This window comes from Lacerta agilis, chromosome 6 (genome assembly GCF_009819535.1).
Source record: "Lacerta agilis isolate rLacAgi1 chromosome 6, rLacAgi1.pri, whole genome shotgun sequence".
Lineage (NCBI taxonomy): Eukaryota > Metazoa > Chordata > Lepidosauria > Squamata > Lacertidae > Lacerta > Lacerta agilis.
Window position 1 is genome coordinate 46,032,038 of NC_046317.1, and position 17,248 is coordinate 46,049,285.

The 17,248-nt window shown below is 43.3% G+C and overlaps 1 protein-coding gene across 12 annotated transcripts in view; it reads right to left on the minus strand.

Moving 5' to 3' along the window:
• Positions 1–205: 205 nt before the first annotated feature.
• Positions 206–17,248, minus strand: part of ST3GAL3 (ST3 beta-galactoside alpha-2,3-sialyltransferase 3) — a 174,844-nt gene continuing 157,801 nt past the window's right edge. For 10 of the 12 annotated variants that reach the window (XM_033152358.1, XM_033152365.1, XM_033152362.1 and 7 more), the window contains 2 exons: positions 15,766–15,912; positions 206–649 (listed from right to left, as the gene is read on the minus strand). In XM_033152358.1, coding sequence (XP_033008249.1) covers positions 560–649; positions 15,766–15,912 — 237 coding nt within the window. In that variant the 3' untranslated portion in view covers positions 206–559. Of the gene's footprint in view, positions 650–5,567; positions 5,767–15,765; positions 15,913–17,248 lie in introns of all 12 variants that reach the window. The other 2 variants (XR_004426849.1, XM_033152361.1) reach the window with 2 other exon arrangements.

Sequence of the window (17,248 nt, forward strand, 5' to 3'; positions counted from 1 at the left end):
TACTTTTAAATTATAGCAGCACCAACAACAGAAAATTCTTGGACGGATTCAAGCCCTGCAAAGGGGCTGTGGCTGGCATAGAGGCAGGCTAAGTGCAACGCCAGGTCAGGTGTCCCATGGGGCTGGTGCACAGGCCAGGCTCCACTTGATATATTTAGTGTGATTCTCAAGAGTTTCTTTATATATATATATGTGTGTGTATGTATGTATATATATAAAATAATGCATTGGACATTCAAACACTGCTGCCTCCAGCCTGGCTCCTGTTCCCATTTGGCACAATTTTGTTTTGTTTTATCACTCTGTTTGTTCTCTCCAGTGATATTCCATCTCAAGCACAAGATCCTCTTGCAGTTCCGAGTGTGCGACCTGCCCCCTCAGGCCAATAGCCGCTGCTCCCCTGTGAGCCCTGGTGCAGGCAGGCAGAGCAGGCCAGGGAGACTTTTCAAGGGCACCGTGTGTCTCTAAAAAGCCGGGATTCTTGCCAAGGACCTCTTGCTGCCCTTGTCCTCAGCTGTATGCATGTAGCTGTGCAATTCCGCACAGTGGCTGCGCCTCCTCATATTCCACTGGTGAGGTCTGTGATTACTCGAGCTTTCACCAGCTTTCGTAGAAACTCCTTCTCCCGCTGTATATTGTGCGTCCAGGACTGCAGGGGGTGGGGAGTGGAAAAGGAAAGAGGAAAAAAGAAGATAAAGTGAAGAAAAAGTCAATCACTGCTCTGTTTCAGGTTTGTAAATCTCTATTATTAGTCTCAGAGATCCGATCACAGAGGCCAGATCAAGGCTTTGCCCTATACAGGTGCATTCAATGGCTTTTTGCTCTTGAGGCATCATTGTCACACTTTAAAAAATAAATGGAATAGCTGCTCAGCAGCCACATGTCATAGTGTAGCGTGCCTTCTCTTAAATTAATCAAAAATCCTTTGCCATATTATTATTGCTATTATTTATTACATTTCCAAAAACATAACATGTTTTGCAATAAATGATCAGGAAATGTGCTGGCAAAATGTGTGATAACACTTGCTTTAATGCAACATCATCTAACCTCCTCACAAACAAACCAGAATGAAAGTAGCCAACATTGTCTAATCACCCTGCAAACAAATCAGGATGAATGTTTCACAAACAAGTCATCTGGAAGCACAGGAGGAAGCAAATATGACAACAGAGCCCTCTCAATCAAAGCAATGATTTAAAGGCACTGGACCTATTTATTTGTTTGTTTGTTTGTTTAACCATTTATATACCACCCTTAAACCTTTGGTTTACCTTTAAACCAATTTATTCTATTTATATTCCACCTTTAAATCAGATGGTACAATGTAATATCTTTAAAAATCCACTAAAATACACATAGAAATATAAAAATGACATCTATAGTATCTAAGAAGGCCTAGGAAGGCTTGGGTAAACAGATACATATGTACTAGCTGATGAAAAGGTGGGTTCCAAAGGATGGGTGCTACAACAGAGAAAGCTCGCCTCCATGTAGTCACAAGATGAATATCCATAAGGCTTCTTCAGATTACCACAGTCTGAGCAAGGTCTTATTGCCAGCCAGTTTGATGTTAATTAACAGCACAGACTAGAGGGTACAGTAGCCAGTACCAGGCACATGGAAGATAAATGAAGGACCAGAAGTGGAAATAGTGTGCCTATGTATTCTTCCCCTAATATGGATTATGAATATTCTGTATAACATGGATAGTCCTCTTAACACCACTTTTTTGTTATTGCTATAAGCTGTAGGTCCCTTCCTTCAATATGCAATTAGGGATGGAGAGGCAATCTTAGCTGCACTTAGAATCGTAGAATTGGAAGGGACCCTGAGGGTTATCCAGTCCAAAGCCCTGAAATGCAGGCATCTCAACAATATCATACATGACCAATGGCCATCCAAACTCTGCTTAAAAACCTCAAAGGAAGTCGAGTCCACTAAATCTGATAGGTGAAAGGTCTACTTAGACAAGGTAGTCAGAGCTATTGCACGCTGTATACCTAAAAGGGCATGCCCCTCATGGACAGGCAAGTGAAGAGGGAGGAGTTAAGAGTGTGCATGTCTCAGGGATGACTGGAAGGAGGAAGATAACTTATAAGAGAATAAGAAACAGGTGAGAGAGGGAGAAGGACAAGAGCGAGAAAGATTGTGTGCTGGGCACACACAGAAAAGGAAGGGACTAAAGATGATATATCAGCGAAAAGATGAGAGAAAGATATTCTGATAGGTTAGTGAAGTGTAGGTGTGCTGGATGAGGAAGTGTTGGAATTTACAAGCCTAATTGTTGTCAAAAAGTATCTGGTTTTAAATATACTGTGGTAAGGTTTCTTATAATGTTTGTTAAAACGTTTTTCTTGGTGTTTCTATTCTCTGAACACCACATCTAAATCTAAAGGTGAAAAGATATAAAAGCCACAATTACAAATTTGGGATTCAATGGCATTGCATTCCAACAATTTCTGGAGGCACCTGCTGAAAGCAGCATAATGTCCTTTTCTATGGAAGTAATGTGATGATACAGAGCAATGCAGTGGTTTGTAGTTCTCCAGGAGCTGCTGTTTTCTGGATCAGCCCCTATGATGAATGCAGCTGAATAAATAAAATAAACAGAGAACTTCATGCAGCGCACAAAACTGCAGCCAGACTATATTCTTACAGCCTCTCACTTTCAGCTCTTCTTGATTATGCCCTAACCAATCATTCAGATGCACCTTCAACTACACCTTCACTTGCAGAAACAATTGACATATATTCTATTAACATAGCCTGAAAACAATGGATGCAAATGCCTTTCCCTCAACCAAGAAAAGACATTCCTCTCCTGTTCTAGTGCCTGCCCTTGCACCCCCAAATAGTGCATTACCAAGACTTCTTTCCTCTCATCTACTTCTTTATGGATGCTAGAAAGCAAACAGAAGCTGAGCTTGAGAATACTGGGAGCTGTACTGTATCTAATAGGTTAATCATGCAGAACATTTCAGAGATGGTTATTACTGGGCCATGAAGACAGCTAATCACTATCTCGTGCCGTGGCTGGCAGAGAGTGAGCAACAGAGGCAGAGCTGAGGTCATTGGTATGTAGACTCTGTTCTCCATAAGGCTAAGGAGAATCTACCTAAAATCTCAGTCTTCTCTGAATCAGAGTTACACTTGCCAAGCAGGCATGCACTAACTACAGCTTGTTGCAAAGTGGTAAAGTTTGAGTAACAAATCCCAGAAGCTGCTTGTCTGAGTTAGTCAGTATCTTCATCCAATACCATAGTGACAAATTCTTTGCCTCAGAGAGATACAAGCCTCTCTCTCTCTGTATGTATATATGTGAAGTGGTTTAGTCATGCTGGCCACATGACCCAGAAAGCTGTCTGTGGACAAACACTGGCTCCCTTGGCCTGAAGTGATATGAGCACGGTAGCCCATAGTCAAGTTTGACTGGACTTAACCATCCAGGGGTTCTTTCCTTATGCTCCCCAGCATAAACTGAGTCATATATACATGAATGCACTGTCACTTTTCAAACATTATTAGTCTTCTAACAAATAAGCAAAATAAGCACATCATCAACCGGTATAATTGCAGTAAAACTTCTGATGTTAATACCCAATGTCCCCTTGTTTTACAAAGGAAATTAGGATGCACTGTTGGAAGGAGTGCAGAAATTCCCAAAGAGGGATTGGGTAGATACGCATCTTGCCCAGCTGACAGAAACAGACAGCTGGAAAGTGAATGCCAAACAGTCTCAAACAGACATAGGGACCAAGTTTAGAAAAGCTGCATATTACAAAAATCTTTATCCATGGGGCTCTGATCTTCCTCATCATATCCACAGCCCAAATGTCATTCATTGACAGTTGCCTCTAATTATGAAACTTCTCTTTACTGTAATGGCAGAACACAAAGTAGCCTTCTCATCTCTGCATCATGTGTCATGGCCTCACACTGCCTGACCCAGCCTTTTGGCACATGATGAAGACTGATAAGTCACACCCAACCTGCCTCAGCTGTAGTGCTGGACATTTGCATTTAACATGTGGGATTCTGGGATATCATATGCAAATAAAATACAAATCTCCAGGAGCTATTTCACTCTGGTGAACATTCCACCATGCCAAGGGAGCAATGTACACTGATACCCGGACTGAATATTACTGATACTGCATATCATTGCAACAAGCATATGTTGTTTTAATATTAAGGCTGGTATGTTGAGCAGCTACTTGTGGTACCACTGAAAAGGCTGCATTAGCTATGTCTGTCATTTGCCATAACAGTTTCTTCCCTAGCTAAAAGCTTTTCCAGGGATCTGGGAACAAAGTTGCAGTTGTTGATCTTGGTGTCACTATTTGCCACAAGTGAGCCCCTCACCTGCATCAAGAAACACAGCAAGGTGCCAGGGTCCACATAAATAATTTTAGCTACGTGTTTGGACATACCAATCTGAGGGGGAAAGAAGAGGCTCATCTCCAGTTCCATCTATGGTTACCAATTATAGAAGAAAATCTTCTTACTGCAAATGGCTAATCAGGCAAATAAAACTGCATTCCTGCATTTAGCTAAGATTAGAAGAGTGAGGATAAGGTGGGAGCGATGAACTGAAACCCATGCTGTCCTTTCTGAGAAAGAAAGATGACCAAGCAGGCAGGGGCATTTGAAACACACTGGCTATTGATGTCACTGGTGGAACTGAGCCTCCCATGAGAACATATACTGTATACTACAGAGGGAACTCTATCACAGGGATGTCCATCACTTGGACAATGTAATGAATGGGAAGCCATTCCAAAAAAGTAACTAACCCTCCTTGGGATGCCTCAGACAACATGGTAGTATGAACCACTTCCCTCTTACTGCTAGTTATGACTTCCCTAGCTAAAAGCTTTTCCAGGGATCTGGGAACAAAGTTGCAGTTGTTGATCTTGGTGTCACTATTTGCCACAAGTGAGCCCCTCACCTGCAGGGATGTGTTACACTGGACACAAATTCTGTTCAGGTGGGTTAGAAAGAGTGCATTTTCTACTTCAGCTTTCCCATCTGTCCTACTACCATAGGTGGGTCATTTCCAGCCTGATTTCCTGCTAATGGTGGGGTTTCCTGTTACTCTTTGCAGTGAGGCAGAGCTGTCTGCAATCAAATGCATGTGCCAACAACAGCAGAGGTGTCAGGAGAATGTGTGGTTCAGTGGAACACAAAATGGTTTTAGCTCCCTGGTTTCATGTTCTGTACCTCATTGGTCCTGTTCACTAGGCTCTTGCTGCAGTGAACTGACTCCAGTTATGGCAGATGACTTGAACTGATTAGAAGGATTTAGCCACGTGATGGTAACATACCCCAAACTCTCTTTTGTCAGTATAAGGAGCATAAACCCAGGGCTTCTACAGAAGAGCCATGCTGTCAGAACAATATTAGCCTCAGGCAACCCATGATTATTATTATTGGAACTGAGCCCTGGAGAAACATGCTTGTAGCCTGCTAGACAAACCTCTCAGCCCGCTCCTTTCATGTTCCCCCTTTCCCAGTCCCCCATTTCCAATGAGGACTCTGAACTGTTCTCAGTTGTGCAAACAAACCTGCTGAAGGTCTGAGGGGATGGCAGAAATTACAGATTTCTGTGTTTTCCAGCCAGAATGCTCCATGTGGTGTAAAAAATCTCTTCTTGCTCTCTGGGGATCAAGATAGGATTTCCTCTGTTTACAGTCTTGATTGGACTGTCTGATATTGTGCTCTGTCAGTGGTAACAGGAGCAATGGGAGATGATAGAAATCTGCTCTGCAAAACAAAAGGTGAAATGCATTCCTTGGAATTCTGGGTGCATTCACTGTAAGCAAGCGTGAAAGAGTGTGGGTTGGGGCAAAGGGAACAATAGGAGGGGCCAACTCAGTACAGTGGTACCCCGTGTTACGCATGTGATCCATTCCAGATTACACTACATAACACAGGCATGCTTAACACAACCACCCCCCAAAACAAAAAACCCGGAAGTTCGCACGTTTTTGCACTTCTGCGCATGCACGAAGTGTGCAGAATGCTTTTGTGCACCCACGCAGCACCCGCGCTCCGGGGAGGACTTCCGGATCACGGAGGTCCGTAAGTCGAATGTACGCAACATGGAGCGTACAAAACTCGATGTATGACTGTACATGAACTCAGTAACTGTCCCTTCATTTGCATTTTTATTTAATTATCTATGTAGCCTTTAGAAACTATCTTGAATATGTGCAAATGAAGAATATCCACTTCCTCTTTTATGTAAGGTAAACGCTGCGGGTTGTGTGTTTTTGGCTTGCGCTCCACGCTGAACCCAGAGGTAACAGAATGGGTTACTTCTGGGTTTTGGTGCTTGTGCATGAGCACAAACATAAAATGACATCATGCGCATGCGCAGAAGTGCTGAAACGCATCACGTGCATGCGCAGATGCGGCACTGCGGGTTGTGAACGCTGCGGGTTGCGAACGTGCCTCCCACACAGATCACGTTCGCAACCCGAGGTATGACTGTACTGTTTCCATGTACAAATAGCAAATGGAGAACTGTGCCAGGTTTGATCATGATGCGTGATAAACCAACTCAACAGGAGGAAAAGCTGCCCAGCTACAGCCAATTAGTCTCACTGCAGTTGCTGGACCCCTGTTATCAGACATACTTATCTTGATGACCAGCACACCAAAATCCCATAAAGATTAAATCGCAGGAGGAAAACCTGTAAGAAGTCAACCCCTGTTGCTTAAGAATGGCAGGCTAGGAGGGTCGTTTCCTGAAATGCCCTGATACTAATGCATTTGCCACCTGACAGAAAGCCAGCCATATGTCCAGGAAACTATGCTACTGCCTTGCAGCGGCAAAAGCTCCCTACTGACCATCTGTGGACACCCAACTCTACCTTCCCCTCCCCTGAGGTTAAGTAGCTCTTTTCTGGCTAATGAGCCACACGCAGGATCATACCTGCCAAGTTATTTTTTGTTGAACTTAGTATTTAATCTCCACTTTCTTTTCCTGCATGCCTCTTGTACAGAAGTTTCAACCAGGGACATTTTTCAAGTACACATAGGGAAGCATAATCTGCAGCTATGGGAGGGAGGGCGGTGGAGAGTGGCCAGAGGCAAGGGATCCTAGGGTCTCTGGACATCTAACACTGAGGAAAGAGTGAATTTTGGCAGAGGTGTGAAATGCTGAATCTGCTGAAATTCCTTCTTCCACACAAACATTTACAAGTTCTGTATGTGTTTACCCTCAACTCTACAGCTGAGGAAGGGAAATAGAAATGACACTCTTAATCAAGTCATATTCTTGATTAAAAACCTGGGGCTTCACTTGGAGAATTTATTTGAAGACACTGATGGGCATTACTCAGAATACCTACTCTTTGGTTCTTCTTCTCTTTTATAGCTCAATATTTAGCGCATTTACTCAAAAATAAACCCAAATGAGCAAAAAGGGACTTACTTCTTGGCAAAATGGCTGTAGGCACTCTAGGGTACTCTAGATCGCCCTTGGGCCTCTCTCCATGCCGCCCTTCACTGGCCCTGCTCCACCCATTCTTTTGCCTGGCTGGAATGTGCCCTTGAAGAGTGATAATGCCTCTAACTTGCCTGGATGGAAAAATGCACATGCAGAAATGCCTATGTTTTGCATGGCCTCAGTCTAGCCCAGAGGTTTTCAACCTTTTTGAGTCCACAGCTCCCTTGACCAACTACATCCTTTCTGTGGCTCCCCTATGGGGAAACACACTCCAAACCTCAGAGATCCAGTTATTTCAACCCTTGCCTGCAGATCCAGAAGCCCCTCACCCCTTTTTGAACACCCTCCGTTGTGGAGTGTTCCCTCAGCATCCTCTCCTCTCCTCTCCTCTCCTCTCCTCTCCTCTCCTCTCCTCTCCTCTCCTCTCCCCTCCCCTCTCCTTGGGAGTCCTGTAGGCAGCCACCATGTCCGCTCCAGTCTCTGAGCTACCCCCACCCCACTCCAAAGAGAGGTGACTCCTCACATCGCCCCACAGGGGCCTGGGAAGAGGATGCCTCCAGCCTTAGCAGCCCGATGGAGACTGGCAGAAGGTGAAAGTGAGGCCACCAATTTACTCACCTTGGGAGGTAGCAGTGGCAGCAGGAGCTGCTGGGTCTGCATGGCGGAAAGGCAGAAAGTGCCCCTTTGGCACCGGGCACTAAGATCCCAGGCACACAGCAAGCACAAGAAAGGCCAACATGGCACCTGCCTGCCTGGCCTTCCACTTGTCTGCCCATTCCCAACAGCAAGGGCTGACAGACTGGCTGGCTGGGCTCCCTCATCCACTTGCTTGCTTATTCTGAGGCTGCCTCAGTTCCTGGCAACCAGCACCCCTGACCATCATTCGCCTGCAGAGCTTGGAGCCACGGCTGCTACAACAAACAGCCGCACAAGCCTTTGGGAGGCAGAGACGTAAGAGGGCATCAGAGGAGGGAGGGAAGGAAAGAGGGACAGAGGCCAGTATTGTCTGCAGCACCCCTGACCATCATTCAAGGCACACTGGTTGAAAACCCCTGGTTTAGCCTACTGTACAAGGGCAAGAGTCACAACTGTTGCTACACCCATTTTTTGCCTCTAGCAATGCTCACCACTGACATGCACACTCTGGAAGGTTGTCCATGAGGAAATGTGGCCTTTGGGTTGAAAAAAAGTTTCCTACCCCTTGGATTACAGTTTTAATGCAGTAAGGAGCTGACTGCTCAAATGATGTTAGTTAGATGTGAGCAAATAACTTTACACCAAGATTAAACTAGATCTGGGTAGGAGGAACCAATTCTCCTATTGAGAGCTCTTGAGATTCAGCTTGATTCTGCCCCCATGTGGCTGGCAAAGGATGTGCCTTAGGAACAAGAAATACTATTGATTGGGAACCATGGTACTGTACTGCTTTTTAAAAACCACTTTCTATAGTAGGGAATGCATTCAAAAGGGCACTGTTAGCTATATAAATTACAAGTGCAAGAGTATTTAAAAATGCAAATTCTACATTCAAGTTATGCCAAAAGTCTGCAATCTCCCAAAATTGCTATTGCATTAGGAAAACGTGGCATAATTCTATATTTTTTCTAATTTGACTGCTCTGTTATTGTGGTAGAAGTATTTAAAATTCTGAATTATTCATTTCCACCCAGAGAATTCCCCAGGGAATTATCAAAATCAAAGAAGCAACAGATTATGTACGCAGAAGGACAAACTGGGGAGAAGATGGGGGATGATGACACTAGAATCTGTAGGGAAGCTATTGCTTCACCCTGATTATTAGAAACACTACCCAGACCATTTCTGGCTTTCAAGAATGTTATCAACAAGCATGGCCAATGGCCAATGATGATGAGAGTTGAAGTTCAGCAACATCTGGAGGGTCAGAGGTTCCCCACACCTGCTATAAAGGATCATTTATGCTAGTCTGTTTTTGTTTTTTTACCAAGGAGCAGAAAAATCAGTGTGTGTGTGTGTGTGTGTGTGTGTGTGTGTAGCTAGACAGACAGATAGATAAAAGGTGTGGTGAGTGGGTGGGTTGGGGGGAAGAGAATGAACCACATCCGTCATCACTGCAGGCACCTAAAAATGTACTATCCTTTTGCAGATCACAATGCCTCAACCCTTTGCCTCCCAAAAGTGACCCTTCTTTCAGCCAGTGCTGTTTCTTGCATTTCCAGATATATATATTCACCAGGAAAGCTTGAAGAGCAGCCATGCTGCCAGACCGTAAGTCACTAGGCCAGGTTTATATAATGTTTTGAAAGGAGTTTTGCTCTTCATACTTACCAGCAATTACTGGGATTCACTGTGGATAACAATGTGGCACATATTCTCTCATACTTCTTTAACTTTAACTGATAGTGACACAAGAAAAAAACCCAACCCCAGTATTGTTGGTCTGTTTCTCATCACACCAACATTTGAACATTATGGCATAGACTCAACACTAGCTCCATCTCTCCCAGTTCTTCCAGTAAATGTATTTGCATACCTTTGTATGTTTCCTGTGGTTTGCCTCCCTTCCAGAAACTAAGAGTTATATGTTTAATTTTGATGATCTAATGCATGGGTAGGCAAACTAAGGCCCGGGGGCCGGATCCAGCCCAATTGTCTTCTAAATCTGGCCCATGGACGGTCTGGGAATCTGCATGTTTTTACATGAGTAGAATGTATCCTTTTATTTAAAATGCATCTCTGGGTTATTTATGGGGTCTGCCTGGTGTTTCTACATGAGTGGAATACGTGCTTTTATTTAAAATGCATCTCTGGGTTATTTGTGGGGCATAGGAATTCGTTCAACCCCCCCCCCCCCCGAAAGATAGTCTGGCCCCCACAAGGTCTGAGGGACAGTGGATCGGCCCCCTGCTGAAAAAGTTTGCTGACCCCTGATCTAAAGCTAAAATGTAAGGGTCAACCTAAATGTAATGACAGCAGTTCCCAATGGTTAAGCACGGAACTATCCCAGTAATGAAAAAGAGATAATATTTTTTTAAAAAACAAAGAGGTTGACGGATGAGAGAATCTGCTTTTGTTGATAGTTGGATACTAAGTCACAGAGCACACCCACTGAAATCAAGCAGCAAATTAGTCAACCCTGTATCTTTTATTTTGAGCAATGGAAGAGTTGCATACACGTATTTTAATAAAATCAATATAATACCCTGTATCTTGGAAACTATTTTGAGCAATGGAAGAGTTGCATACACGTATTTTAATAAAATCAATATAATACTTTTTAAAAAAAACCTTCCCTCACGGTTTACCTCCTTTCAGCCCCCTTCCCTAGGAACATTTTCTCTGCTCCCAACCATCTCCCAGTGTTTCTAATTCTGGCAGTGGGCTGGATTGGCTACCTTTAAAGATCAGGGTCACCCTCATGGTAGACAGGGGACCAGGACTGTTACATTTGAAGTGGGTGTCCAATAATACCTGTTGACTATAAGGCTATTGATGAGGGATAGCTGTCTAGATTTCTGGGGAGATGCTTGGTAACTATTACTATAAGGATGCAACTATGCAAATTTACTCATGTGTTGTCTCACTGAGTTCAGTGAGTCCTACCTGCTCCATCTAGGCTGGATGCTTCCTGGATGATTTGCATACTTTCATATGCATATAATTTACACCACAGATATGTAGCTGGAGGCCAGAAATGCATGATTTCACAGTAACATACTGTGCTTTCAGCATTTTTTGCCCTTAAAAATCTGACAAAACCTTCAGCCTTACATAGTGCAGCAGGTAATAGAAAAATGACATTTGTTTGTATCCTGAGGTTTTATCGCTCATGTCTTGGCACAGGAGGGGACATCTCCACCCAGCTGCAAACAAATGCAATTCATTGGCTTTGTGTGTATTGAGAAGAAATTCCCTAGAGATGAGTCACTGGGTTTTTAAATGGTGTCCAGGGAGATGTCAAGCAGATATTGCGTGTAAATCAATGACACACCTTGCGTTAGGGAACACACACCGTAGCCTGCAGGTCTGTTCCCTCTAAGACACAGCACAATAGAATTGCTGGTTGATGGACATTCCCAGAGAGGCTCCTATTAATGACTGTGCACATGCGTGTGCATGCAAATATACTCTTTTGGGACTAGCAGTGAGAGAATTTTCTATTTATTCCTATTATGTAAAAACAATGGAGATTTGGGCTGGGGTTCTTTTACCTTCCTGAACTGAGTTTAGCAGATAGGTATATATATTGTTCGGAGTACACAGACCTCTTTTATCAGTCTATTCCATCCTTCTCTCTGGTATTAGAACAGAAGTTCTAACAGGGCAGTACTAAGTGAAACTCAACAAGCAATTTCTTCTCATTTCCTAATATATCATGGTGGGGAACCTCTGGTCTGTGGGATGAATTGAGCCACTAGCTCTCCCTGTTTGGCACGCAAGGAATTCCCCCCAAACCACACCCAGCTGCCCTGGGGCAGGTGGAGATGCGGCTGCTGATCCATGAAGAAAGCACGACTGAACTCCCTGTGTATAGACAGGTGGGGAGTGGAGGCATGCCTTTTTCCAGGAGTGGGAAGTGGTTTCAATGAAACTACTGTCAATGGAAACCCTCCTGGAACAAGTTGAGCCCTCACCACATCAGAAAGCAGGTTTTGGCTCTTACATCATTGTGATGTCAAGTGATTGACAGGGGGGGAACCTCACCCACCTATCAAATTTGGCCTGCAAAGCCGATCCTAAAAAAGGGTCTGTATTGCAGAGCCAGAAAGGTTCTCCATTCCTGCTGTACATGATGCCACACTGGAAGAAAAACACACTTTGTGCTTAGTGACACAGGCCATCATTCTCAAGGTTCTCTCAGTCTTCCGTAGACTGATTTGTCTGAAAATTTACAGAAAATGCATTTTTGCTTGTTGTACACTGGACTTTACTCCCCTGTCCTATGACAAAACAAAACAAAATAAAAAATAAAAAAATCCTTCCAGTTACAGTAGCACCTTAGAGACCAACTAAGTTTGTTCTTGGTATGAGCTTTCGTGTGCATGCACACTTCTTCAGATACAAAACAGTTTAGACTCAGGTCATTCATTCATCCAATAGTTGTTTTAGGCCTCAAAAATGTTACGCCTACTTTCCTGGATGAATCCCAAAGATTCAATTTAAAAGGCATAGGTTTTAAGTTCAAATGAAACTGTTCAAGGCTTTACTGTACATGTAAATATTACTACAGAATAGAAGAAAGAAAATTATATTCAACACACCCTCATTATCCCTCCCTCCCATTGTTATGGATAATTGTGTCCCAAGAGCTATGATGATTAATTTCCTCCTCTCTTTCACAACACGTATAAACCTTGCACCTATTTGGCACTAACACTGATGTTCAAAAAGCTTCAAAAATTCATAGACAAAACTGGCTCTTTATGGCATAGGGTGGGATATCCTGCCAACAAACACTTGTAAAGTAAAAGGAGCATATAGAACCTTGCATAAAGATAAGTAAGGATACAACCTCAGCTGACTCAGTATCAAAAGGACAAAGCTGGTCTTTCCAGAGCACTGGTTATGGGAGACAATACATGTACTTTTACCATGGATCACTAATAGCACAACATTCTTCTCACCTCTTGGCAATTGCATAGTCTACTGATCATGGAACACCAGTCTTGCAGCACTACAAACTCTCACTTGTTACACTCCTGGGAAAAGCAGAAGATGACAAACCAAGCCACTGCCCCTTTTACCTTTCATCTTAATTCCCAAGTGGCTAACAATTACTAGCTGTCATTAATATTAAAAAGGCGAGGCAAGGCAGAAATGCAATCCCCTCTCATGTAGTTAGATTCCATAATATTATAAACAATTAGTCCAGAGGGGAGAAGAGAAGGCTAGAGAAGAATTAAATATTGATACTTGGAAACAGATGGCTCTGCTTGTATTAGGGGAAGTGAAACCTAAGAGAACTTGGGTTTGAGAGGTGAGGATTAGCCTGGTACCCACAGACCAAATACAGTAATGAGAAAAGGGAATCTATGTGGGAGATGACGTAAAAGCAATTCATTCTTCATACCTCTTTCTAATGGTTCTGCATGTAATCAGGAATCCTTATGGGAAGGCAGAGATACTTCATAAAGGCTGGTCATCCTCCTGCACCTTTGTCTACAGAGCTCCTCATATATCAGTGAGCAGCTCCTCCATTAGTAGGGTTTGCAGGTTGAGGATGCTTTAATGTTGGACTCTACTGAAGACTGGTCTGTCCATAACAGCTGCATTTGCCTGTCATTTTTACTGACAATCAGGTGCGTCTCACAGCTTACTTTACTCCTGTTGCTCGGTCCCAGCTCCTGCCAACCTAGCAGTTCAAAAGCACGTCAAAGGGCAAGTAGATAAATAGGTACTGCTCCGGCGGGAAGGTAAATGGTGCTCTGGTTTTGCTAGAAGCGGCTTAGTCTTGCTGGCCACATGAACTAGAAAGAACTGTCTGCGGACAAACGTTGGCTCCCTCGGCCAGTAAAGCGAGATGAGCGCTGCAACCCCAGAGTGGTTTGCAACTGGACTTAACTGTCAGGGGTCCTTTACCTTTACCTTTATTGAAGACTGGTCTGTCCATAACAGCTGCATTTGCCTGTCATTTTTACTGACAATCAGGTGCGTCTCACAGATTACTTTAGTCTGAGTAGCAGCCATAAGGCAAATATTCATCTCCATAAAACTTTCTGCAGCAAAAGTAGTTGAGATATGGGACAAATTGTTTCACTGCTGAATGGGAGTAAGGAAGGGTAAGTAAATGTGTCTTGTCTTCTACACCAGAGGTGGGGAACCCTTTTCAGCCCGAGGGACACATTCCCTCATGTACAACCTTCCACGGGCTCCATGCTACTGGTGAAGCAAAAGTGAGTGGAGCAGCAAGTGTGACTCCAAAAGCACCTGAGAGAGTGCAGAGTGGGGCCACTGAAGGGTACAGTATGGGAAGAGTCCTGAGAGCCAGAGCATCTGGCCCCTGGTCCTGTAGTTCCCCACCCCGGTCCACATATTTAATGCACAGAGGAGTACAGTGGTGCCCCGCTAGACGAAAATAATTCGTTCTGCGAAAATTTTCGTCTAGCGGGTTTTTCGTCTTGCGGAGCGGCAATGACAGCCGCGCTCCGCAAAACGGAAAAAAAAGACGAAAATTTTTCGTCTTGCGAGGCAGCCCCATAGACTTTTTCGTCTTGCGGGGCAGCCTTCCGCTAGACGAATGCCTCGCAAGACGAAAAACTCGCTAGACGAAGGCATTCGTCTAGCGGGGTACCACTGTATAGTCTGGTTTCCAAAGAGGTGAATGTCTAGTTATTCCAAAATGGTATTCCACTGAAGTAAAAACAACAACAACCAAACAAGTTCTACAATAACATAAAGACTACTAAATTAATTATGGAATGAATACTCACAGAAAGAATATATTTGGCTAAAATATTGCCTGATTATAGATCTTAACTGTTTCAGCTTTGAAAATTCCCACCACTTGAGTTCAAACCCTGTCATTTTCTCCCTTGGACAGTCAAAACCAACTCCCAGAGCTTTTATATGTGTACATCAAATAAATACATATTGTGTGATTCAAACTGTCACAAAACTGTCACAATCTCCCACCCTCAGAGCTCACGGAAATGTAGTTCCATTTAGGGATCTCCAATTAAAAAAACTTATTCATAGCCTCACAAAACTATATGGTTTTTCAGCATTGTTCTTGGAAAACCATGATGGTTACAAACTACCGGTATTTAAAACCAGTTTGGGTCTGTAGTTTGGATGTCGCTTAAGTAGCAATTGTAAGTTACAGTACATAAATGGAAAATGGCCAACAACACCTTGCTAAGGCAATCAATGTTCTTCTAAATTATCTGTTCTCCATCACACTTTCCTGTACCTTTTCCTTTATAATGGCTGGTCTGGAAGTGAAAGAAACACAGGATTCTGCTGTAAAGGAATCCTTTGAGCGGTAACATGAAATATGAGCTTCCACTATATTTGTATGAGTTCCTAGCAGCACAATATCCAGGTGATATTGGATTTGCTTTGTTGGCTTTCCTAGCTTCCTCCATGGAGGGAAAACCACTAGTTAACTATTTTGCTTTATAAATAGCTGACTCAGTCCAAGGGTCCACAAAGTCTACCATCTTGTTTCTAAAAGTGGCCAAAACATGCCTTCAGGAAACCAATGAGAAGCGTAGGAAGAGAACAGCCCTCCTTCATTGTTTGTTTCCTGCACCTGGCATTCAGAGATATTCTGCTTCTGAACATGGATTTAGCTATCAAGGATACTGCCTACTGAACATAGAATTCCTTACCTCTTTGATGGCAGACATCTTGATGTTCTCATAGTAATGTAGTGGTGCATTTGGAGAGCTCATGTCATAACCAAATCCAGCCACTGCTACCTCATCACAATTGTGGAGCACCATGGTTATTGCTACACTTCCCAGAGTAGGGATGTTCTGTGGAGGAAAGGGGAAGGAAGCACAATGCAAGCTATTAAGTTAAGTTTTCATTTTCTTAAGCAATAGCATTTTAATGGCACCCGTGTGTGTGTGTGTGTGTGTGTGTGTGTGTAACTAGTGCAAATCCCTATTGGAGCAGAATGTGGGAGCGAGTTGCCCACGGAAAACGGGAAGGAAGGATCCATGGCAATTGACAAGAAGAGGAAGGGAGTTAATTGAGAAGAGAAAAAAAGCTTTGCAGAACACAGAAGGCAAGGAGGGAAGGAGAAAAGAAAGGATTTCAACTGGAACGGCTATGGAAAAACAAAGAGGTATCAAATACTTTCACAATAATCCCCGAGAGAAGAGCCATAGATTACAACTCTGGCATTGAGTGTTGATGGGACACAGCAGCTTCAAAGCAACTGAGGGGAGTCTGACAGAAGAGCAGTGGGCTGGATTCAACTAAGTACTGGTAGGTGTGCTAGCAGGAGTCAGTGCAATAAGTTCTGCTAGTGCAAGGGACTTTCCTCCCTCTCCTCCCCCCCCATTGGCTCAGGGATGGGTGGGATAGGGTCTGAAGAACCCCCAGAACAGCATGCAGGAGGAGGAGACATTAGATTATTCCACTGGGAAAGCTGAAATGCTTGTACTGACAGAAAAAATTGAAAGAGCACAATGTTGAATCCTTCCCAGGATCTTTAAATGAGGCCATTCAGTATTAATGGATCATTTTATTTGTTGTTGGTTCACTTCCTGCTGTTGTAGTGGGAGCTGTTTAATAAGTTGGGTTCTGTTGTTAATTATTTAATAAGTAAAGGTGTATACATTCAAGGGCTAGAACAATAAGCCATTCGAACTAATATGATAATAGCAATGTGCATGTCTTCCCTCTGCAGAAAGTTTCCAGTTACCCGGTACTCAGACTTCTTTCAGATGTTGGCACTAGCAAAAATCAGGAGTACCTTAATCTTTAGAGGACAGTACAAACTTCCACCTTACTATAGTTCTGCCACTTGTCTCATTCCTCTCTCACTGCCTAGCTGCTCAAGGAAGAATCTGTAGTGCCAGTGACCTACCAAGGTGATCCTTAATACAGAATATCTTGCTCCAGATTATGTCTGCCTTAGAGCAGGGGCATATAATTCAAAGCATTCTAAGGGTGACTTTTATACTTTTATTAATGTAAGATGGTGACATCAGTAGTTTGGCTAGCATTTTGTAACACTGCTTTGTCTGTATACATTAACTTTAAATGATTCATTATATACATTCCTAAACATTCCTTTGCCATATTAAAAGTTTTGATTTGCCCCATAAGGATAAATAAGCAGGCCACTTACCCTTATAAATC